Source organism: Hirundo rustica, chromosome 14 (genome assembly GCF_015227805.2).
Source record: "Hirundo rustica isolate bHirRus1 chromosome 14, bHirRus1.pri.v3, whole genome shotgun sequence".
NCBI lineage: Eukaryota > Metazoa > Chordata > Aves > Passeriformes > Hirundinidae > Hirundo > Hirundo rustica.
Window position 1 is genome coordinate 6,511,459 of NC_053463.1, and position 22,843 is coordinate 6,534,301.

At 56.8% G+C, this 22,843-nt stretch overlaps 1 protein-coding gene across 1 annotated transcript; it reads right to left on the reverse strand.

The window, feature by feature from the left end:
- Positions 1 to 1,459: 1,459 nt before the first annotated feature.
- On the reverse strand, positions 1,460 to 22,315 carry NDST1 (N-deacetylase and N-sulfotransferase 1). The gene is made up of 15 exons (XM_040078382.1): positions 22,261 to 22,315; positions 10,133 to 11,038; positions 9,099 to 9,581; positions 8,823 to 8,910; positions 8,445 to 8,599; positions 7,218 to 7,403; positions 6,710 to 6,838; positions 6,398 to 6,580; positions 5,959 to 6,055; positions 5,683 to 5,806; positions 5,347 to 5,521; positions 4,971 to 5,141; positions 4,010 to 4,119; positions 3,205 to 3,307; positions 1,460 to 3,100 (listed from the first exon to the last, which is right to left on the reverse strand). Exons 2-15 carry the CDS (start codon positions 10,640 to 10,642, stop codon positions 2,981 to 2,983), a joined length of 2,634 nt encoding a protein of 877 aa, XP_039934316.1. The 5' UTR covers positions 10,643 to 11,038; positions 22,261 to 22,315; the 3' UTR covers positions 1,460 to 2,980.
- Positions 22,316 to 22,843: the final 528 nt, after the last annotated feature.

Here is a 22,843-nt window from a genome sequence, read left to right on the forward strand (position 1 = left end):
TCCCTGTATCCCTCCTGCACACATCTCCTTCCCTGCATCCCTCCTGGCAGCTGGGTGGGCTGTGGCACAACCAGCATTGCCTGACCCCATACAAAGAGCAGCCCAGGCAAGGCTGGGCTTCATTTCTCTTCTGCAGACATTTCCAGCAGGGATTCACTGGCACATCCCCAACAGCCAAGAGGATACAGGACATGTTGGGGCACGGAGGTGGGATGTGTCAGGACAAGGATACAGGATGTGTCAGTGCATGCTGCAGGATGAATCAAGGTGCAGAAAGCAGCCATCAGGGATGGATCCAACCCCACAGCAGCTTGTGGGCCGGAAAGCCAGCCCTCACCACGGCCACCGTGGTCCTGCCTGCAGGCTGGGGCTGCCAAGGGCTTGGAGCATCCTCACCTGCCCCTCTGGGCACCCCAGGAAGCCCTGACAACCCCTGGCCACAGCAGGGGAGCAGTCCAGGGGCAGCAAGAGTTTGAGCCCCAAGCAGGGATGGGGTGCTTCTACTCCTGGGGCCCTGCTGGCTGCAGCTGCCCAGCCTCCGGCCCTTGCCCAGCCCAGAAAGGATTTCACCAACTTTGCACATTTTTGGCAGAAGCTAGAAAACATCCCCGGTGCCAAGGCTGGTGACAGGCAAGAACGGATCCTCCCTCACACAGGGCTCTCCTGTGGCCGTGGGAGGGCAGCGACCTTCTCATCCTCTCACAGCCATTGCCATGGCATGGGGCTGAGCTGTGCTTATGACCCGGTTAATTGACAAGCAATTAATTCGGGACTAAACTGAGCACCAGCTGGGCCCACCTGGGGCAGTCCAGGGCCAAGAAGGAGTTTTCCTTGCACATCTCCTGGGGCTGGAGGCCAGCCCCAAACACTGCTTCTCCCTGGGCTTGGGGACATGAGAAGGGAACCGTGGTGGGTGCACGGCCGGGCATCAGCAGCCTCCTCTTCTGGGCAAGCAGCTCCATCGTTCCCCCGGTTCTCCCCCTGCAGCCCCCTCTCCATCAGGCGGCTCCTTCGGCACCACACATCGTTTGTCACTCCGACAGGTTCAAACAAACCCGTCTGGGATTAATTAGGCTCCGTCTTCGTTTCCTGCAGCGATCCACAGGGGCCGGGCGGCAGAAGGCGGAGGGGAGGCAGCAGACGGGCGGGCAGGCTGGGGCAGGCAGGGAATGGATAATGGGGTGGGGGGGAAGGCAAGCAGAGACCCCCCAGCCCCCCAAATCCCTCCCCAGCGCTAACGCAGTCGGTGCTGGATGCTGTCCCGGGAAGAGGAGGCTGCGGGCGCTGCGCAGTGTGGATGGATCCAGGACTAGAGAGCTGCTGCCACCTCGTGCATGGAGAGCTGCTCCCACACACCCCCTTCCAAAACCCCCCAAAGACGGGCCCAAAGGCAGCCAGGACCCCCAGGGGCAGGACCAGATCATGCCAGCGAGGAGAGACACAGGCAACAACCAGCAGGTAAAACCAGAGCCCCCCATTTATTAGCAGTTGGTTCAAGAGGACCTTACACCAGCGCTTGGTGCAGCACAGCCTCCACGGCCCCACGTGCTGCTACAGGGGCTCCTGTGAAACATCCACGTGGGAACGCCACTGCCAGCGGGGCCCCTCACGTGGGGAGTGAAACACACTCACCCCACTGCCCTGGCCCCACTCCGGCAGCATCCCGGGCATTGCACCCCCTCCCACGGAACCGCTGCCATCCCACATCCTGCGGGGCAGCTCCATCCAAGGGGAAATCCTGGCAAACCCGTGACGGCTCAGTCTCCTCTGCCAACAAATCCCAGGGCGTGGGAGAGGCTGCAGCTCTGTATGGCACCACAGGCACAAAGACGTGTCTCCCACTGGGAAACCGTCCCGTTTCCCCACTGACCTTTGTCCGTGTCACACCTAACAACCGAAGAGACCACGTAAAACCCTCGGGGTTTAGGTACAAATTCTGGCACTGAAGAAAAAACACCTCCCTGCAAAAAGGCGAACCAAATGAACGCCCCTCCCACCCCGCCCCCGTAAAACCCAACATTATTAAAATACTTTTGTTTTTAATATTCAAGAGGTTTGAAGTTCTCAGAATTCTTCTGATTGCCGTTATCCCAATGTCTGTTCTGTCCCCGAGCTCTCCTCCATGCCAGGGTGTGCTGGGCACCACTTGGCTTTACCACAGGAAATACCACATGTGTACAAGATTGCAGGATGGGCTCGAGCATACTGGGACGATGAGCATACTGGGACCAGTATGCCCAGAGCAGCATGCTAGCCCCTTCTCCTGCTAGGCCACATTCCCACCACACTGCCCATGGAGTGAGAGCCAGAGGCTGAGGAGCTTGAACATGATGACAGAGATGACAAAGAAATTGTGCCCCAGTCTTTGAAAGAAAAATCCACCTTGTTCTCAGCTTTTCCAAGTCGGTGCTGGGGGGATCCAGCAAACTCTCCTGTTTACTGCCATGGGGCTGGTGGCAGGAGTGGGACTGGGTTCCTCTGTGCTTTGGGTTTTCACCAGCTCCATCCCTCTGCTCCAGCTCAGCAAAGTCACCACCAGTGCACCCAGAACAGCTCCTCCACCCTCAGACCAGGAAGTGAGGGACAGCTCTGGTGCTGCCCTTGGGCCCAAGGCAGTTGGAACTCACTTTGGGCAGAGAAAGGGGGAATTCGTGCCACCTCCCTATGCCAGAGCAGGGCAGGAAGGGACGAGGAATTAAAAAGGAAAAATAAAAGAGATACAGGTGTGGTGCAGGCAGAGAGGTGAGAGCACAGGGATTGCAGAGTCGGATCACAGCTCAGACAGCCTCCAGTGGAGCCCTGTGCTCCAGGGGGTCCTCTCCAAGCCTCTGGTGCAGCCAAACGCTCCTGGGGGTCCCCTCCAAGCCTCCAGTGATGCTGTGCACTCCTGGGGTCCCCTCCAAGGCCAGGTATTGCTGAGAAGGTCCTGCTGGCACAGGGTCAGCCCCGCTCAGGTATTGCTGGAGGGTGGCAGCAGCAGCTACCTGGTGCTCTGCAGCTCCTCCCGCAGCCAGGTGGGCAACGTCTGCCCCATTTTGTACAGGAGCTTGGAGAGCTCTATGTTGTGGTCCCTGTAATAGTCCCGCAGGAAGGAGCGTGACTGCAATGGGAGAGTAAAGAGGAGCATCAGAGGACCAGCCCAGAGCCCACCACCCCAGCATAGCCCTGCTCAGGACCAGCCCAGGAGGCTTTCTGCATACTCACATCTGAATCCATCTCGGGGTACTTCCTGCCTTTGCTCTTTCCCAAGCATTTCGTTTTCCCTCCATCCAGAAGCTGACACCAGAATCCTTTCTTTGGATCAAACCTGCGAAGCGAGAGCTCTGCCTCAGCCCTTTTATCCCCCTCACACCTTCTACAGAGATCCTGTCCAGCAGGTCCCACTGCTGTCCAGCCCTGCACAGGGCACTTCTCCACCTCTAGAATCCACAGCCCAGCTAACACCTTGTCATCAACCCCCTGGAACAACCCCTTGCAATAAGCACTCCACCAAGGCTCATTCATTGCCCTGTTGAGGAAGCACAGGGTATACCTGGGTTTAATTACCATTTTCTGTGGCACTTTTGTCCCTGGATGCCCTCAAGTACCCCACAGCATTTGGGTGGACACATATAGGCAAGCCCTGGCAGAGGTAAATTATTATTTCTTGAGGAGCCCTGGAGGCTCCCACAGTGGGGTTTAATGGAACGCTCGGAGCAAGGAGACACCCGCAGCCAGCAGCTGCTCTCAGGAATGCACGAGGAGATGGAGTGCCAGGGCTCAATACCATCATCTGTGTCACAAATGCACTCCTGAATTCTGCTCCAGGAGCCCAGGGCTGCTCTTGGACCTCGCTGTGGTGTCTGGATAAGCCCCAGGCAAAAGCTCAGCCTCATCAAAATCAACAGCAGCTCTGTGGAGAGGCCCAAGGCTGGAAGATGCTCTTGAACAATGCTGGGTGTCCCCAGGGTAACCCTCTGCATGGGAGCAATGGCAGGTGGAGGAAGGAGAAGCTGGGGGAAGGACTCACGCCAGGGTCTTGTGATAATCGATGAAGTTGGTCACGCCAAGGAACTTCTGGACCGTCTCCATCACTTTGGCGGGTTCAGTTCGGAGCAGCTTGCCATCCAGCACCAGGATCTGAAGGGAGCAAGGCAGAGTGGTGAGGTGTCACTGGCTCCCAGCCCTGCTCCCCTGAGGCAAGAGGACATCTTTACCACTCCTTTGGTCATCTCAGAGCCAAATCTGCCACCAGCCTGCACAAGAACACCTGCTAAATACCAATGTGCCCCGGTGCTCCCTGACACTGGATGGTGGAAAATGAAATGCAGCTAAAGCCAGAGCCAGGACCCACCCAGGACAACATCAGAGCTTCTGCTGAGGGCTACAGCCAACAGGCAGCTGAGATTGCAACACAGCAATTACACTAGCAGCAGGCAACTAATAAGACTTTATAAGGTTAATTGACAGTGGAAAAATCATTCAGGGATTGATCCCATATTCCCCAGCAGTGCTGCACTGTGCGGGTCACAGCAGGGCTGGCAACCAGCTCCCATCTTCCCTGCAGACAGCTTGAACTATGGGCAGCTTCACCTGCTATTTTTGTCCTGTTCAATGCTGTGGTGACACCAGACAGGGCAGCCCCAGGGGGCTGTGGCCAAGACTGAGGGTGAGTGCCAGGTGACCCTGCAGAGCCACCCAAAGCCTCTGCCCCCACTCCCTTTCAACCCTGCTGTGACAACCCACACAAGGACATCTTCATGTGCTATCCATCACCAGGTTCCCTTCTTGCACAGTATCTCCCCTCTGCCCCTTCTCCAAGTACTTTTACTCCCCTCCCTGTGGTTTAGAGGGTGTAAGAAAAAACAGCTCCCACGGGAACAACTCCACAGTGAACCTTGGACCCAAGATCTCTTTCCCCCACATCCTTGCTTGGCTGAGGGCTCTCCCCGGGTGCTGCCACTGCAGGGTTGGGGTGCTGCCATCCCTACCTGGTTGGCGTGGTAGCTGTTGAGCCAGCGCTCAATGTGGGTGGCGTACCAGCCCGGCACCAGGCAGCGGTTCTGCAGGGCCCGCAGCCTCGGGGCGGCCTCGGGCCCCGCCGTGATCACCTCGTGGAAGGTGTACCTCAGGGCAACCGGGTCATCGTGAGCCCGCTGGTGCTGTCAGGAGGGAGCAAGGCACGTTTGTCCCCGGGGGAACCCGAATCCTGGGCTGCCCACGAGGCGCAGCAGCTCCCAGGCCACCGCAACGTGTCCCCGTGCATCACGTTCAGCCAACTAGCACGGCATGGCCCCACATCCCAAACCAGGCCTCCTGCCACCGTCCCACAGGACTGCCCGAGCCAGGGGAGAGGCAGAGGCTCACCTGATACCAGGAGTAGGCTCTGTCTGCAGGGTTGATGAGGATGGTGATGATTTTGGCCTTGGACAGCAGGGCTGCAGCTCGCCGGGGAGCCACTTCAGAGTCAAAGTAGTTGGCACTTTTCTCAAAGTAGAAGTCAGAGGTGGTGTTGGAGGGGATGGGGAAGAATTCCATGTACCTGGGGGAGGCACAGTGTGAGGCTGGCAGACAGGCACCACAAGATGGCCCCAGCGCTGCCCTCACAGGTGACAGCTCACAAGGGAAGCCCTGCAGCACCACAGGTCCCCTGCCCGAAATTATGGGCAGCCCCAGCACAGTCCCCACAATACAGAGACCCACCAGTCGATGCCCTTGTGGTAGTTGTGTCCATTGAAGAACTGTATCTCCTCAAAGGTCTCTGAGCTGGGGTAGTTGCTGCTCAGGTCCGGGTGCATCCCCAGGAAGAGATAAAGGGCAGTTGTTCCTTTGGACAGACAGAAGGAGGGAGCTGACACAGGCCAAACCTCCCTCCAAGCTCTGCTTCAGGGCAGGAGGGCTGAAAAAGGTTCTTTGGGAACCTGGGGGTCCTGCCAAGCCTCCCAGCATGCTCACAGCACTGAGGGTGAAGGGAAGCACCTGTTTTCTGAGGCCCAATGATGAGAAGCTTCGGGAATCTGTCACAGGTCTTTTCTTTGGACCAAATGTCTTTGTGTCGTTTGTCTTCACAGGGATCCTGAAACACAGTGTGGAGGGTCAGAGACAGAGCAGCCTGATGGGAGCCCACACCACTGCTCAGCCCCTCCAGCCTGAGGGACACACGGGGAGGCCACCCTGCTCAGCAGGCAGGACAAAGACCGGGCTTATCTCCAGGTCTACAGGACAAACTCCGTTCTAGCACTTCCTGCAGAACCAACCAGAGGAGAAAAAACACCGCTTATCCAGGAAACCAGAAGGAAATCCAGGCTGGAAGCTCTGAGCTTCCAAACTGAGGCTCAGAGCAAGGCCAGCTATTCCCCACTACCCTCTCCCAGCACAATAAACAGGGTCACTCCCCCTGTTATAGGCACAGGGGTACCTGCCACAGTGGGTCCTTCTCCTCAGAAAAGATCTGGAAGTATTTCTGTGCCAGCTGCACCGGGGGCAACGTCTGCAGCTTCAAGTTGGTCCAGGAGTTGAGGAAGCGGACCAGATGCTTGAAGGTGTACAAGCCCAGGCGGTCATTGCCGTAGTTGGACAGATGGGTCATGAAGATGCTGATCTGGAGCCGAGAGGACAGAGCAGGGGTTACTGGAGCCTCACCCAGGCTGAGGACATTGGGACATCTCCCGCAGCAGTGCCAGGACAGCTCTGCAGGACACCTGCCTGTCTCTCCCTGGGCAGTACTTACGGGGTTCAGGAGGACAGTCAGGAACAGTTCACCCCCGTTGATGATTTTGTCCAGCTCACTGGAGCCACCAGGGTATTCATTGTAGAAAATGGTGTGTGTGAACAGGCCACAGGTTTGTCGGGGGAGTACCTGGGGCGGGAAAAAAGATATGGATGGAATGGGTGAAAGAGCCAGGGCAATGAAATGACCACATGGCCTCCTCCAGGCTTTGAGGGCCGGGTCTACTTCCCTTCCCAACAAAAAGAGGGAACCTGCTCTCAACCCCTCAGAGGCCAGGACCAGTTCCACTGCCCCACACCACCCATGACTTGAATCCATACACAGAAGGGAAGGATGTGGACAGATGAAAAAGCCAAAACCTGTCCTCACACAAGCTTCACCCATGCAGGATGAGCAAGTGGAAACGTGCCCCTCAAACTGGAGCTGCACAGAAACCACCTCCCGAGGTTCTGGTTTTGGTGGGGGAGGCAGGAGAAGAGAAGCACCAGAGACAAAGCCCAGCACCCACCATGATGCCGTTGTGGATGAAGCCGCGGCGGTAGCGAGCGGGTTTCAGGTGTGGATATTCCTCCGTGCTCGTCACCCTGATGGACCAAACCTGCTTCCAAGCCTCGTACAGCTGCACGTGGACAGGGTACACGCCTGAGTGATGGGGGGCCACAGCGTACCCCATGTCAGTGGGGATGCCATGCTCCTGCAGAGAAGAGAGTGTGGAATGGGTGACTGTTGAGACCCCAAAATCACAAACCAATCCTTCTCCATTCCCAGTCACAACCTGTCTAGCTGTGCTTCTGGGGAGCAACCAGGGCGAGGCTGTGCCTCTGCATCCTCTCCTAAGCCTGGCTGTCTCCACAAAGGGAGCCAAGGAGCAGCCACGCTGGGTGGACACCCACTCCTCTGCTTCATTCAGACCATCCTCATATCCCTGTCTTCTGCTCTCACCCATAGAACAGCCACGGCCAAGCTGTTGTGAGGAGTGAGGAGATACAGTTATATAGGACTGTAGATTGGTTTGTATCAGTAGGTACAAAAAAGCCTGGAAATTCTGAGCTGGAACACTGCCCACCCTAAGTAGGAAAGGTCTGGTCTCTCTCTAATTAAGCACTTGTAATTATCAGATAATAAATTCAAATTAGGTTGAAGATCCCTCTTTCATTGGCCATAGGATCCAATTATTAATAGGTCTGGCTTTACCAGTCTGGATTCAAGACAAATGTCAGTCAATCACAGCATGAACTGGTGTCAGTGCCACACAAAGGACAGCCCAAGAGGTCGGAGAACCCCGACCAAGCTGAAGGACAGAGCCTGCCTTTACAACCAAACTTGTCCCTGACAGTTCAGCCTGCAGAGGGAGTTTCCATCAGCATAGCCACAGCTCCTGGATCTCACGGCATCACCCAGCACAGATTCACAGGTCCCAGGCTTAGCATCCCCCTGGGCTGCACCTCTGCATCCCCATGGGCACGGCTGCAGGGCACAGATAGGGTCTCCCCTTGAACAGCCACTGGGGCAGCTCACTGCCACAGCAAGTTGGCCACTGCAGATAAATCCTTTAGCTCTAGGTCCTAGAGTATAAACGGATTTGCCCACATAGCTGAAATGTGGGGGACATAACTTAGCGTCACCAGCTCCCTCTGCATCAGCAAGCAAGGGCCATGCCCTGGGAATCTTCTTTGCTCCTCTTCCACCATCCTCCCCTCACCACAAGCAACCCCACCGGCAGCATCTTACTCACGACAGCGAATTTCTTGTTTAGGGTCATCTGCTCGGCGAGAACCGATTGGTTATGGAAGAGGTGAGGCTGCATGTGGCTCCACATGTGGGGGAACCACCAGAACTCCTTCACGTAGGACAGCAGCAGGTCATCACCTTCGTCCTCAGCATCAGTACCTGTGGCATGACACTTGCTGTCACCACTGAGCACGGAGAGCTGTGTGAGCAGCTGGGGCAGAGGGAGGGGTGGCCCCTCTTGGTGGCCAGGTGATGGAAGAGTAGGGTGGGATGCCTGAGGACTCTCCTACAACCCCAACAGCACCCTCTCTGAGCACCAACTGGTGCCCCAGCACCAGCTGTACGGCACCCACAGGAGAAGCAGTGCCCTCACCCTCCTCACCTGTGTGGAAGAATTTCCCTGAGTATCCCAGGTTGAAGGTGAAGTTTGGGATGTGGGTGCGCAGCTCGTTCTGCGTGTCAAACAGCGCCTGGGGGAAGGGGAGAGAAAGCAAGGTGTCCTCAGCACGTGGCCTCAGGGATAGCTGCCACATCAGGGCAGAGGGGCTCTCAGAGGGGCAAGGGGAATTCTGAGGACAGGAAAGTTCATCTCTGGAGCACCCCTGAGCAAGCACAAGTGTCCAGCCCTGCCCACCCAGCCAGGAGAGCACAGACGCACCTTGACATCTTCCACCTTCATGCGTGTGCCCTCCTTGCCCACAAAGATGTCATCGATGTCCACCAGGATGTAGCGATCAAGGGGCAGAGACAACCTCTTGCCCGTCAGGAAGGAGACGGAGTCCACAAAGACCAACTTGTGCAGCCAGAAGTTGAGGTTGTTGCCGAAAAGCACCCTCTGAATGCCATCGTGGAGGCCCAGGTCCTGCATCACAGTGGTGTGCAGGGCAGCGTCCACGCTCATGTGCGGGATGGACTCGGCTGACTTGGTCTTGGCCAGGAGGACAGGCTCGTAGGTGGAGTGGTTGGACTGGAAGACGGTCCAGTCCTCCCCGGGGAGCACACCCTTCTCCACCTCGCTGGGGCGCGTGATGTACAGCAGGGGCGACTTGGGGTTGATGCTGCAGTCCTTCAGCGCCAGGTTGGAGTGCAGGAAGAGTGGGAAGCCCTTCAGCTGGGCACTCAGAAGGCTGTTCTCGTTGGCCTGCATGGGGAAAATGGGAGCTACAGGAGATGGTACACTGGGGACAAGGCAGGGGCTCACAAGGAACACCAACAGCCACAGCAACAGAGGCCGCCGCTCACCAACCGTAGAGACCCAGGTTCCGGGTTCCCTCCTTCCTCTCTGGAGCATGGGGTGCCCTCATCCCCCTCACACACTCAATCCTGCTCATGTCCTATGTACAAAGTGCCCCAAGGCTAGGAGTCCTGGGCAGGAGAAGGGCTGCTGTGCAAAACAGCTGTTCATGCTCTTGGCAAACCCCTGCAAGGGTCACTGCTGGAAAACAAGCGCTAGAAACAACTGGACTGATCTAAGAAGTGTGGTTTTTTTCCCCTCAAAATCTCCAAAGGCCACACAGCCTTTCCAAAAGGAGAGAGCTAAGATGGTGCCCTCTGCTAGAAGCCTGCCCCCACACCAACTCATGCTGCTCGCAGAAAGCACGGGGTGAGCAAAGTCCCTGTGGGGCAGCAGGACACCAGGGCTCCCACCTGGCCTGGCCATGGGATCTTAGTTTGCCCCATGCACCCCCTTACCTTGAAGAAGCCGATGATGCCCACGCCATACTCCACACAGTACTTGTCCAGCAGCTCCCGGTTCCAGGCGTCCAGGTTGACATACTTGAGGATGTTCTCGTAGATAATGAGCGCAAAGCGTCCCCGGTCCTTGTCGGTCAGCGTGGGCATGTCCCCCTTCCCCGGGGCAATCTCTGTCCTGTATTTGAAGCGACTCGACTCCAAAATGGCCACAATCTCCTGGCCCAGCTGGGAGTAGAGGCTCTCCACGAAGACCAGCACCAAGGGGTCCGTGCGGGAGGAGTCGGCCACCTTGAGGGTCTTCAGTGGCAGCAAGCGGGAAGGGGCGACCTTGGGCTCGTCGCAGTCCGGCCCCGCCACATCCCCAGAGGGCTCCAAGCCCCTTTTCCACCCATATAAATAATAAGCAGAGACAAAAACACTGAGCAGGCAGAAGGCAAAGAGCAGGAGCAACACCACCTGCGGAGAGAGCTGCCAGATACCCCGCCTGGCCCTGGCCAGCACAGTCATCCTTGCATCCGCTGGGTGAGGTGGGGTCCCTCTCCCCTGCCCGCCCCCTCCCCTCACGAGCCCTGGGGAGGGGAAGAAGCAACCAGCCAACCGACAAAAAATTAGGTAAAATCAAATTGAATACTACGAATAAATTAAAATACTAGCAGGCCGCCTGTGCAGGCTCTCTCCCCTCCAGCAGCCGGGCGTCCCTCGCCGTCTGCTTCATGTCACCATGGCAGAGGCACCAAGAGTCCCCTTGCCGAGCCAAAATTCCTGTGGTGATGGCGGCAGCGGCAGCGGCAGCAGCAGCTCCATGGGCTCAGCGGGGCGAGGGGGCGGCGGGCGGTCTCGGCGTGGTTGGTGGTGGGAATGTGGGCATGGCTGATCCCCGCTTCCCCGGCTCCGCACGGCACCCTGAGAGACAGAGGTGGGATCAGAGGGCAGGGACGGTGCCAACGCTGCCGCTGGTATTTCTGCCAGCCTGACAGCCCCAGCAGAGTCCTCACGAGCTTGCCGGCGTGCCAGGGCTTGCCACGAGAACGCCGTGAGCTCCCGATGGCGCCAGGGATGCGGCGAGAGCGTGGCGCGCAGCCGTGCCACGGGACCCCGGCTGTTGGGTGCACCTGGAGTGCAGGTGCATCACCAGGGCTGATGGAGGGGAGCCCTCAGCCCCCTGTGAACCTCTGGTACCTCAAGCAGCCCCGTTCCTCCCTGTGCCCAGCAGGAGCTGCACTCTCCTGAGGAGAATGGGCGGTGGTCTGAGCCTCCCATGGCCCAGCTCGGCTGGCAGGGAGGGACACGGGAGGGACAAGGGCAGCCTGCCAGCCGGGCAGCTCAAGGCCGAGCCAGGAGCCGCCAGCCAAGGTCACCGAGACGGGCATGCGGGATTGTCCACATGGAGCCAAAGGGACCTTGGGAATATTTTTGTCTTTCCTGTGAAAGGCCCATTTGAAGAAAGAAAAGGAAGACAATGAGCACTGCTTGCCAGAAGGTGAAGCCACCTGGGGGACAGACCAATGAGGCCAATGTGTTTAAAGAAAAAAAGTGACTCACAGCGCTGTCCCCAAACTATCACTATCAGTGTTGGGGACAAGGGCAGGAGTCCCTGTTCCTCCCAAGGAGAGCTCCCTGTGCCCTGCCAGCACCGTGGCTGAGCACCCTCCCTGCTGACACCAGCCGGGCTCCTAACAGGATTAAACGTGGCCGGCTGAGCGGCACTGTGGATTACAGGCTGGGGCTTGGCAGGGTAATCCTGTCATCCCTGCCCTTCCCGGCAGCAAGTCCTGCTCCAGACAGCGCTTCCCAAGCCTGTCGACATGGCACTGCTTCAGCCAGGCCCCGTAGGCGCTGCTGGCAGCCAGTCTCCTTCCAGCCTCCATCACTGTCTCCTTCCTCACCATCTCTGCGACACATCACCAACCTCCCTCTGCTGGCTGTGCTGGGCACGGCGGAACAGCTGGGTTTATTGATTTGTAATTTATCTTTGCGCACATGGATGATCTCCAGGCATGACAAAGAGAGATGCACTTTCTCTCCTGAGCCCCCCTGAGGTGTGTCCTGCCTGTTCCACCTCATTCCTTCTGCCCTTCCAGCATCCCTGAGACAACAGCCCCGCTGGGGTTTTGGGACGGGGCACTTCTCCAGGTCTGTTGATTTTAGGGATGTGCTTGTGCAGAGGGATTCTCCCCGCCTAGGGATGCAGAGAGCTTGGAATGCATTATCCACCCTGGCTGTGCCATCCAACTCCCTCTCCATTTCTTCCATCTGCCAGGAGCAGTGGGTGCTGGCAGCTGCATTCCCACAGTGACAGGTGGGCAAATGGCAGCAGTGGGTTTGATGCCAAGCGCCGGAACCAGCAGCTGATGGACAGGACCGTGTGTCCACCCTTGCCTCCCTGAAACAGGGAAGAGAGCTCAGCACCTACATCACCTGCCATTTCCAAGGGCGCTTCATTAGTTCATTTTCTCCTAAGAGCTTTTCATTACTGCTACTTAATGACCAGGCTTTGGAGACAGCATCTCCGGCCAGACGCCAGCTGAGTGTCCCCAGGCTGCCATGTCACCGCCTGCCCAGGCAGGGGGTGCAGCCACCACCGGATCCCCGGAGCAGCCAGGTGTGAGCAGGGACCGGGATGGGCAGCATCCCGCCCCAAGCACCTGCCAGTGTGGCAGGAAGCAGGCAGGAATCCTGCTCTGCCGGTTCACTGCCAGAGCAAACCCTCCATGGGGAGGATGCCAAGGGCTTTGGGGTGATGCTGTAGGGTGGGGATGCTCCTGCCCAGGGATCTCCCGGTGCAAGTGGGTGCTGGTTGCATCCTGCACAGCAAACCCCTGCACAGCCCCGGCAGAGGTGGGAGAGCTGACAGCTCACTTCCAGAGAAGAAAGCAGGTTCATGCCCAAAAGCACAAAACAAGTCCTTGAGACCAACAGCTTTTCTAAAACAAAAACGGAAACAAGATGGTAAAATTTAAAAAACCACAAGACCTGGCAAGGTGACAGCTGGGGTCAAACTTCCTTTTAACCTGATTTTTAGATGCTGCTCAGGTGCCTTTTAAAACCACAGTGGTTATTTAAAAGGCACCAGCTGGAAATGTCAGCCTGAGTCCCACACACAGACCTCAGGCCCCCAAAATCAGTGCTGGCAGGCTCCCATCACCGGGTGGGTGCTCAGCCACAGCCGCACACCAAGGACCCCGGGAGAAAGAACCCTGGAAAATGCTCTTTTCTCGTGGGCTTCTGAGCAATGCCCTGGCAAAGACTCCACTGGAGACGAGGCTCACTGAGGAGACTTAGCCACTGTGCTCTTAATCCGGCTGCCCTGACAAACACAATCAGCATCCAAGCAGCTTCCCAGTGTGGCTGGGAGCCCGGAGCGCCCTGCAGAGCCGGATCTGACCCAAGGACGGGCAGGGAGTGCAAACAGGGGACAGGGATGCCCTTTACTATCAGTGCTTCAAATCAAAGAGAGCTGCAGGAAGAAGGGAAAAACATTTGAAAGGCTTTTCAAAACCCACCCCCTGGTGCAGTTTGGGGATGGTGGTTTCCCCCTGCCTAGAGTTATTTTCCACAAATATTGCCCGGGGAACCACTGCACCCCAGAAAGTCAGAGAGGCACCAGATGAGATGAGAGGGAATGAAACCACCTCCATTAGTGGCTGACAGCACTCTTCCTTTAAATACCAGTGAGATTTTGCAGAGAGGCAATGGAAGGATTAAATATAAGCAAGGAAGCGCAAACAGATCCGGACGAGAGGGAAGGGTCAGTGATCCCAGAAGACAACCACAGCAGGGTTTGATTTATTGAGGGGTGGAATAGGTCTGGCTGCAGGTGCAAGCAGTGAAGACCAGGCAGTTCACAAGTCCCATCTGTTGGATAAATCAACTGTCCCAAGACCATGACCCAGAGACAAGAGGTGAGTTCAAAACCACTGGTGTGACAGAGCAAGAAACTGCTCTCACATTTCCCTTGCACCACTTTGGAAAGGGTGGAAGGGGAGGAGCAGGCATCCACTGTCATGCAGAAGACACTCCACGATTTGGTGCAAGAACCTCGGTCCCCAATTCTAGTAGCTCTCATACCTCCAACATTCAACCCACAGAGATGAAGCCACATCCTAAACGTGACAGCCAGATGGGTGACCCTGCTCCCCTCCTGCTGGAGCCCTTTGGGTGGGCACCCCTGCTTCTCACCCCTCATCACCGCAGAGACCCACCGCTGCTGGGGAATCACCTCGTCACCACCATGCCAGCTCCACTTCTCCATGTGAGCCAGCCCTGGGGGTTAAGCATGGATGGAGGGGGATTTAGAGGCAGGATGCTAAATTGCATTGCACAGCTCAGCGGTTTGCAATCACCTCCTGCTCGCTCCAACACTTCCCTTCCCCTAACCGACCACTGCAGGGAATGTGGATGGATCAGCCCCACCCACACATCTGCTGCATCTCCCACTTGAAAGCAAAAGGCTACTGGAAGGTCTAAATTTGGCCAGGCTGAGACTCAGGCCCCCAGCAGGCGGACAGTGCTCATCCAACTCCACCTTCTGTCTCTCCCACACCTCAGGCACCCTCACCAGCATCCCCAGCGAACACCAAGTGGTGCCCTGCAGCCCTGGGAATCAGCACTACCTGTAAAAGATGCACAAAAGGCAGCCAAATTATTATTAATAGGTTTAAGTTCCCTCTAGAGGGAATCCCCTTCACTCACTGGTAATATTTAGAGGGCTACAGATCTAAAACCACTGAGCTAAGCATGTCCTTAGAGAGGAGATTAATGCCATCACATTATTCAAGAGACAACTGCAAGCTCAAGACAGGGGAGGTTGCTTTGAAAATGAAAAAGTAACTGGCATGAAAAAATGGCCTTTAAACACCCACCTCTGCACCGCTGCGTTTATCAGCTCTAAATGACAGAGATCCCAGCTACGACTGGAAATATCTGCAGTCAGCTGGAAGCACTGCCAAGAGAAAAGAGCTATCTCAGGGTGTGAAGGACCACTGTCTGTCCCTGTCTCCATCTCCTCCCTCCCCAGCCACAGCTGCACCCACCGACCAAGAGAAGGCACAATCAGGAGATGATCTCCTTTACTGTGGTGCGTGGTGGTGTGATGATCCCATCAGGATGCTCCTGGAGCTGGGCACATGCCCTGTGCCACAGGAGACAAAGCCATACAGCCCAGGAAGAGAAACCCAGCTTAAAAACTTCAGCCACTGCAAAACCAAGAGTTTCTCCTGGTGATTGATCCCCATGTCCTGACAGCCAGAGTGAGCTTTTAGGATGGGCCCAAGACACTTGGACAGAGGGATGAGCTGCAGGGACACCCATTTGCCTCCTGCCAAGCTGCAAAGCCTGGGTGCAGGGGCAGGGGAGAGGGATGTGGAGCAGACAGAGAGGGGAAAACACAGAGAAGGACACAGAGGAGCAGAAAGGAGCTTGTCCCAGTCACCCACTTGCCGGAGGTTTTGTAATGCCAGATAAGGAGCATCTTAGTGGTAGATTACATAGGCTGCTTAAGTGCTTTGCAAACAGTAGTTACAACCTACCAGGGAGAAAAACACCCTGCTCTGGGAGAGGGACAATCCCAGTGCTCCTTTCCTGAGGACACCAGCCTTCCGACGGTGCCCAAGAGGTGCCAAGTTAAAAATGGACAAGAGCCCCGGCAGCTGACCTCGAGACAGGCAGTGACAGGCAGCCACTGGTGCTGCTCCCATTGCACACCCACCTGGCTCAGCTTCTCCCCTTCATGCACAGGCTTGGATATGACCAAACACAAGGGAGTATCAGGAAAACTCATCCGTGATTTATAAGGCCTGGAGAATTTCCACCCCAGGAGGCCCACAGCAGGAAAATCCTCCCCTCTTCTCAGCTCTTTTTTGTTACGATCTGATTTATAGAGCCTGGCCAGAAATGAGCAGTTGGAGCATTCACCTGGATTGCTGAACCAAGCTTCCCCTTGACACCTTACCCCCCTCTGGAAATAAACCTCTGGCTCTGCCTGCCCGCCACCTTCCCACTCATTGGGAAAATAAACCAATATGAGCAATGGGACCAGTGAAAGTGGTTAAGAATTTTCACTTTAAAAAAGTTATTTTTAGTCAAAGTGTCCAGCTCTGGAACTGGCATTTTTTCACCCAGAAAGCCCTGTTAGCTCTTCAGTTTTACTGCAAAAGACAAAAGTAATGTTTTTCTCAAGTTTTCTTCAAAAAAACAACCACGAGAACACTCATTGCCTGCAAAGGGATGAAAAAGCAAGGTCCCGTGATGAAAAAGCAAGGTTCAGTGTGTGGAATGTATATGCTGAATTTTTAGGGGAGAAAAACCTGAATAAATTAAAAAAAAAAATCTAAATCCCTAAAACCTGAGTGAGGGTTCTGGAAGCCCATAATTAAAACTTTTCACGGCAGAGCAGCTGCCAAGCCCAACCGGTGGGTTTCTAAGACGAGTTCTAGCAAACTCATCTCAAAAGCACATCCCAAGCTCCTGTCCCTGCTAATCCCCATCTCCCACCCCATTCCCCAGCCCCATCAGTGAGGCTGTATAGAGGAACCCTCTGCAGGGGTCACCCCATTTCTGATCCTGGGGCACCAGTGCCTCCCATCCTCCTTGTCCTCAGCATCCTGATGTGGAAGAGCACCTCGCCATCTCCCAATACCCACATGAAATCAGCCTCCTCCACAAACTAGGCCAGTAATTAGCAGCAGTCATTAGTTTTCTGATGCCCCAGGGACACTGGGGTCGGGCAACTGATCCCTCAGCACCGATGATCCCCAACACCATCCCAACAAAACACCCCAAAACCCCACAGCCAGGTGATGGTTTGGGTTGTGTCACTGCAGCCCCCCCAAAATAGCTGAAGCCCTTGACAGGTGACTCTTCCACAGGGGTACTTTTTGTCCTTGAATCCTTGGGAACAGGCTCGGAGCAGAGCTTGGGGAATTCTCCCAAACCTTAATTGAAAGAGGCGCTTAACGAGGAGAGCTTCTTTTGTCTGTTAATTGAAACAGGTTCTTACCGACAAAACTCTCCATGAATTTTAAGTGGGTTCACAGGGGGAAAAAAATCCACTCAATGAATTGGGTTTTCCTGCTTCGAAATGTGCCGTGTCGGTTCCTGTGGCTTTCCAAGCACCCAAGAGCCTTTCTGGATAATCAGAGCCTGAATCCCGAGTATTTTAAAAAGGAAAAGGATGAGGGGAAAACAATCTCACATGCATTTTTATATTTCACTGGAGTGGCAGCCTCCCCTCTCACAAGCAGGTCGCACGAGGACTCCTGCCCAAAAAACCATGGACTGAAAGCCTCTCGATGCCACCTTTTGCTGCCTCTGACACTTGGATTGGCCAGACTTTCCCCGCAGAGATGCTGGTCCTGCCACGAGTGTGAGGGTGGCATTGGATCTCAGAGGGCCTTGAGGCAGCAGCGATTCCCTGTGCTCAGCCATGGCAGCACTGCGAGCCCCGTGGGATGGGCCAGCTGCTTCCTCTGCTTGACAGCTTCCCAAGTGGGCAGGAGAGCAGAGCCATCCTGCCACAGCACTGCCAGCTGTTCTGGGCAGCGCAGGCTGCCCTGCGAGTGCTAACCTGGCCCCAAACCAGCACTTTCGCAAAGCAGAATCCATAAAACCGCATCATGAACCAGCTCACACAGAGCAACAGACCCCCCAACAGTGCCAACGTTCCAGAGAAATCCCTGCAAGGATGGAGCCGCTCCCTCCTCGCAGGAGCTCCCTGGGATGCTCCTGTCAGATCACATCCATCCTGCCTGATGCCCCAGCGCTTTGCTGAGCTGCCTCTGACCCCCACTTCCCTGCAGCCTGCCAGGACAGACGCTGCCAGGAGCCCAAAGCACCCACAGGACCAGGTGCTGGCAGCCAGTGTTGAATCTGAAGTCAGAGCAGCCCCTGCCGTGGCGTGGGTGTGTTCCCGCACGGCTCCCGGGGTGGCAGGTCCTTTGGGAAGGGCTGGGCAGCACACACTGACGCACAGGCAGGACACTTCCAGGGCCAGCATGCTCCAAGGTCATGGCCGGGACAGGCTGGAGGTCAGATCTTTTATTAGACCAATGGACACAGTTGGAACAAGAGACACGTTTTGGCCGCGCAGGCATTTCTCAGGCCCAAGAGCACATCTGGTTTTTCCTAAAGGTATTAGTTAGGCTAATAAAAGACATTACCTCTGCGTGTAAACTTTGTCACCCTTAAAATGTACCAGAGGCTGCAAGGCTCAGCAGCCCAGGGAAAACACAGGGAGCAGGAACAGGCACAGAGCACAGGGGACACTTGCACGATTTGTTTGAGAATTTGTTTTCATCACTGGCAAAGACCACACGTGCCCCAATAAGCACAGCTGCTGGCATCTGAGCTGCCTCTTGCCTCCCCTATTTCCAGATCTGGATCTGAGGCTGCAGGAACCTAATGGCATATCCAGGGGAAGTATGTTGCTTTGGTTTACCTGCTCCAGCATCAGCTCTGTCCTCTCCCTCTCCTCTGCAGGGGCTCCAAGGCAAGCAAATGCTCGAGGAACCAACCTGTCACACCCCACCTGCACCAACTCCTTCCCTCCTGGCCTCAATCCCACTCTGTGAGTAAATCCATGAGACCAGCAGTGCACCAGCTCAGCAAGGGATGGATCAAGGCCAGTGGAGGACACTGAAGATGGCCTGAGCCAAGTGTCCAGACACTGATAGCACTCACAGGCGTATTTCAGGACTGTGCAATCAACACTTTTTAATGCATCCCCCTTCTTTAAGAGCTCCAAACCCTGGGGCTGCAGGGCTGTACGAGGCCGTGAAGGTGCAGACAGTGTTGGGAAGGAAGGGGAATACTTGCTGGGGTGCTGACAAGTACCTAGAAGGTAGCCGGGTTTTGCCAAGAGATGGGAAGCAGAGCCAGGAGAGCAGCAGGCTACCCTGAGGAGCAGCAACATCCTAGGAGCTGTCATCCTTCCTAGGCATACCCAGAGCTTTGGGGTGAGACACAAATCTCCCTGTGTGGCAGAGGGAGCTGAGCTGGACATCCCTCATTGTACATCCAACCCTCAACATGCCCAAGCTCAGAGACAGAAAACACTTCTTCCCTGCCTTACATCAGTGAATGTAAATTCCAAGATATTTTTGGTTCCCTGGCAGAAGCAGGACAACAGGGCAGAGGTCCCAGAAGAGAGTCTTGATCTCTCCAAGACAATCTCCATTTCCACAGCTTTGACCAGATCAGTAGCAGGGCTGAACTGAGGACATGCCCACCATAAATACCAGGGCAGTTCCTCTTGGGATACCGCTGATTTAGGGATCTCTTGACCTTCTTAAACCCCTTTAGGAAGGCTTGTGCCACCTGAAGGTAGTGCAGAGGATCCTGTCCCCTTCCAGGGGCAAAAGGCTGCGGCAAGGTCCTGCTGGTTTTGGGGAGGATGTGGGAAGTGAGGTGCTCCCAATCCCAGCGCCCTGGCTGCAGCCACACACAGGATTTATAGCTCGATATTGATTAGTCTTCTGCAAGCTCTGCCATTACAGTCGGTGACTTTTGCAGGAAAACAACATGAATCATAAGCTACAGGCCACAAACTTTCCGTGTCCGCAGGGTGTGGCTCCAGCCCTTCCAGGGGTCCAGCACGAGGGCCGTCCTGCTCCTCCACGCCTGGGGACAGGCACAGAGAGGGCACAGGGGGCACCATCTCCCACTGGCACCTGCAGACTGGTCACAGCCCCCAAGGTTTGTAGGATGGTCTCCAGGAAAGCAGCATCCCACTTCCCCTCCACCCAGGTCCTCCTGCCCCTGTGTCAAGCTCCAGTACCACCAACATACATGTGACAATGGCACAAAGCAATGCCACCACCTCAGCCAAAACCACACAGGGAAGTCAAGGGCTGTCATGAGGTCCTGAAGTTGGAAAGGTTAGAAACATCAGTGAGACTGACTGGTAGCCCCTGTCCTCTGAAGCCATGAACCAAACACAAGACACAGGAACTTAGTATCTTGCTTCTCTTGTCTTGAGTCTTAACTTTATTCTGGCAAGCTCTACCTCAACAGGCAAAAAATAAAAACACAACTCATTAAGGTACATCTACAAGGTGGAATTACACACACACACATATTAAATAAAAAACAAAAAACCCTTTTACGCAAAATCCTCCATGACTCTATCCCAGAGTACAAAGAACCAAGAGAGCAGGCCAAGATAGTGGGACAACAGCCCTCCATCCTCAGCCCAGCACTCACATACCCCCAAATCAAAGCTGCTTATAAAAGCCTGTGGAAGGAGACAGACAGGTGACACTCTGCAGCAGGAACACACTTGGCTGTGGCATACTTCACCGTGACATGCTACTGAAGAAAATATTAATCATTCCCTCCTCATTCCAGCCTGGCTTTTGACTTATGAGGTGTCTTCTTCCTTCAGTTTAAATTACCACCAACAGCGTATTAAATATGTCCTGTTCTACAGTACTGGCAGAGAAGGGGGGGGAAACCCAAAACAACCTGTCAGGAAATGTCTGTTTGCTTGTATGTTGGTGGGATGGATTTTCCAACCCAAATCCAAACAAAATCATACCAGACCCACCTGCTTCCCAAAGGCACAGGAAGCACGAAGGGCTTTGTGAGTTTGAGCTTCCCTACCAGCATCTGTGTCCTGTGCCAGCAGCTCCAGGTTGGAAGGGCCAAATTTGGGGGCTGCAGCTGGCGGGGTGTCATGGCATGGGCAAGGTGACCCTGATGGGTGGCATGGGGAGGTCTTGGCTTCCCCATACCCACACAGGGGTGCCCCAGCCATGGAGGGGCACTGGGAAACACGAGCTTTGCCTTCACTGTCCATGCCCAAAATGAACACAGACACAAGCAAAGGGAAGATGCTCGGCCATTCTGCCAGAAGCCAACAGCACTGGGGTTTATTTTCCTGCCATATCAAGCCCTGCACGTTTCTTCTATTGTTTAATTTCCTTCTTCTCCACCCACAGCAAGTTCACTCAGAAGAGAGGAACTTATTTCCTATTGAATTTGTCCTGGTTGTTTTATTTGGAAAAGGACAGCTTCCTCTGCTGTGGTCCCCATGTGCAGCCGAAGGGAGCAGGCACAGGGCTGCTCACCTCCCCATCTTCACCAGCCCAGCCCCAGTAAAAACCACTCTGGAGATACGAGTTAACAAAGATGCTGCTTTGCCGCAGGAAGAGCTGCTGTTCCAAGGCTGCCGGTGACAAAGGGGCACTGCAAGGCACCGGTTTCCCAGCCCTGCAACCCTGTTAGCGGGAAGACAATCATCCCCATAGTGTGCTGTGGCAGCAGCTGGCTGGGATCACGAGATGGGAGAGTCCCGGTGCTGGGATATGACTGCAGTACTGGGAGGAAGCACCAGCCTCGATGGAAAGCAAAGTCTTCCAGGTGATGCCAAAGGTCGCTCAAGCTGGTGCGGCTTCTGCGCCGCCGGGCATCGAGGGCTGCCCCCATCTGCAGGGGACAGCTTGCCTGCGCGGCGGTGGAGGCAAACCCAAAAGTCTTGGGGAGATAATACACACAGTCATGCACGAGAGGCCCAGGAGCTCACCAGCGGCGGAGAAAACGCCAGGACCTCTTCCAGAGGGGGTGGCGAGGCGCAGCACGGGAACGCCAGCCAGGCCGGGCGAGCCGTGCCACGCGCAAGCTGAGCACCTCCGGGTGCCCCGGCCGCGCTGCCCGGGCTGCTCCGGTCCCGCAGGATTTTGGTTACCACCACTCGCGCCCCTCGGCAGCGGGGCCGCCCCAGGCCCGGCACCCCGCGCCTGGCGCCGCGCTGCAGCTTGGCCTCGGCCGCGCCTCGGCGGTGCCCGGGAGCGGCGGGGCCAGGGCATCCCCGGGCACGGCGCGACCTCGCCGCCTCCTCCGAGCCCCGTGCTCCGAGACCCCTCGGGCCTGGCGGGACCGCGGGCCGGCTCGGGGCCGGACCCCAGCTCCACCCGGGCCGGCTCCTCCCGAGGGCGGGGGGCCGTTCCGCCGCGCGGACGGGCGGGGGGGCGCCGCCGTTCCCGGGGGACGGGAGGAGCCGCCGGGCCCGGTCGCCGGCGCAGCGCGGCCGGGGCGGTGCGAGGCCCGGCGGCCCCGGCGCCCGCTGCCGCCCGCCCGGCTCCCCCGCCCGCTCGCCCTTTGTGCGCGCCGCCGCCCCGCTCGGGCCGTACCTGCCGCCGCCGGGCCCGCTGCGCTCCCCTCCGCTCCGCTCTGCCAGGCCGCCGCCGCCCCGCTCCGCCCCGCCCGGCCCCGCTCGGCGCGTCCCCGCCCGCCGCCCGGGCAGGCACCGCCCCCCGCCGCCCCCCGCCAGCACCGCCCCGGGGGCCGCGCGGGGCTCCGCGCCTCGGCCGGGGCCGCGGCGGGGCCGGGACGGCGCTGACCGCAGCGCCGGGGGCAGCGCGGGGCTCGGGGCTGCCCCCGCTCCTCGCCCCCTCCGGCCCCCGGGGTGACCGTGAGCCGGGCGATAATCCCCCGGCGGGAGGGCTCAGATCCCGGCGCCCGGGGCGCCTGTGATGATCCTCGTGCTCGGCGATGCTCCCACCGGGCCCCCACATTCCCGCTGTTTCCCGGGATGAGCACGATGGAGTGTCCAAAGAGTGCGGCCCGGGCTGTGTGTTTGGTGTAACTGGGGGGTTAGGTTCCTACACAGAGCCTTTTCATCCTTCCCCCCGAGTGGGCGCACCCTTCGTGTCGGATATTTAAAGCCAGTCAAACCCGAGGTCTTCCCCAGCCTCCTCCCCCCTATCTGCAGAA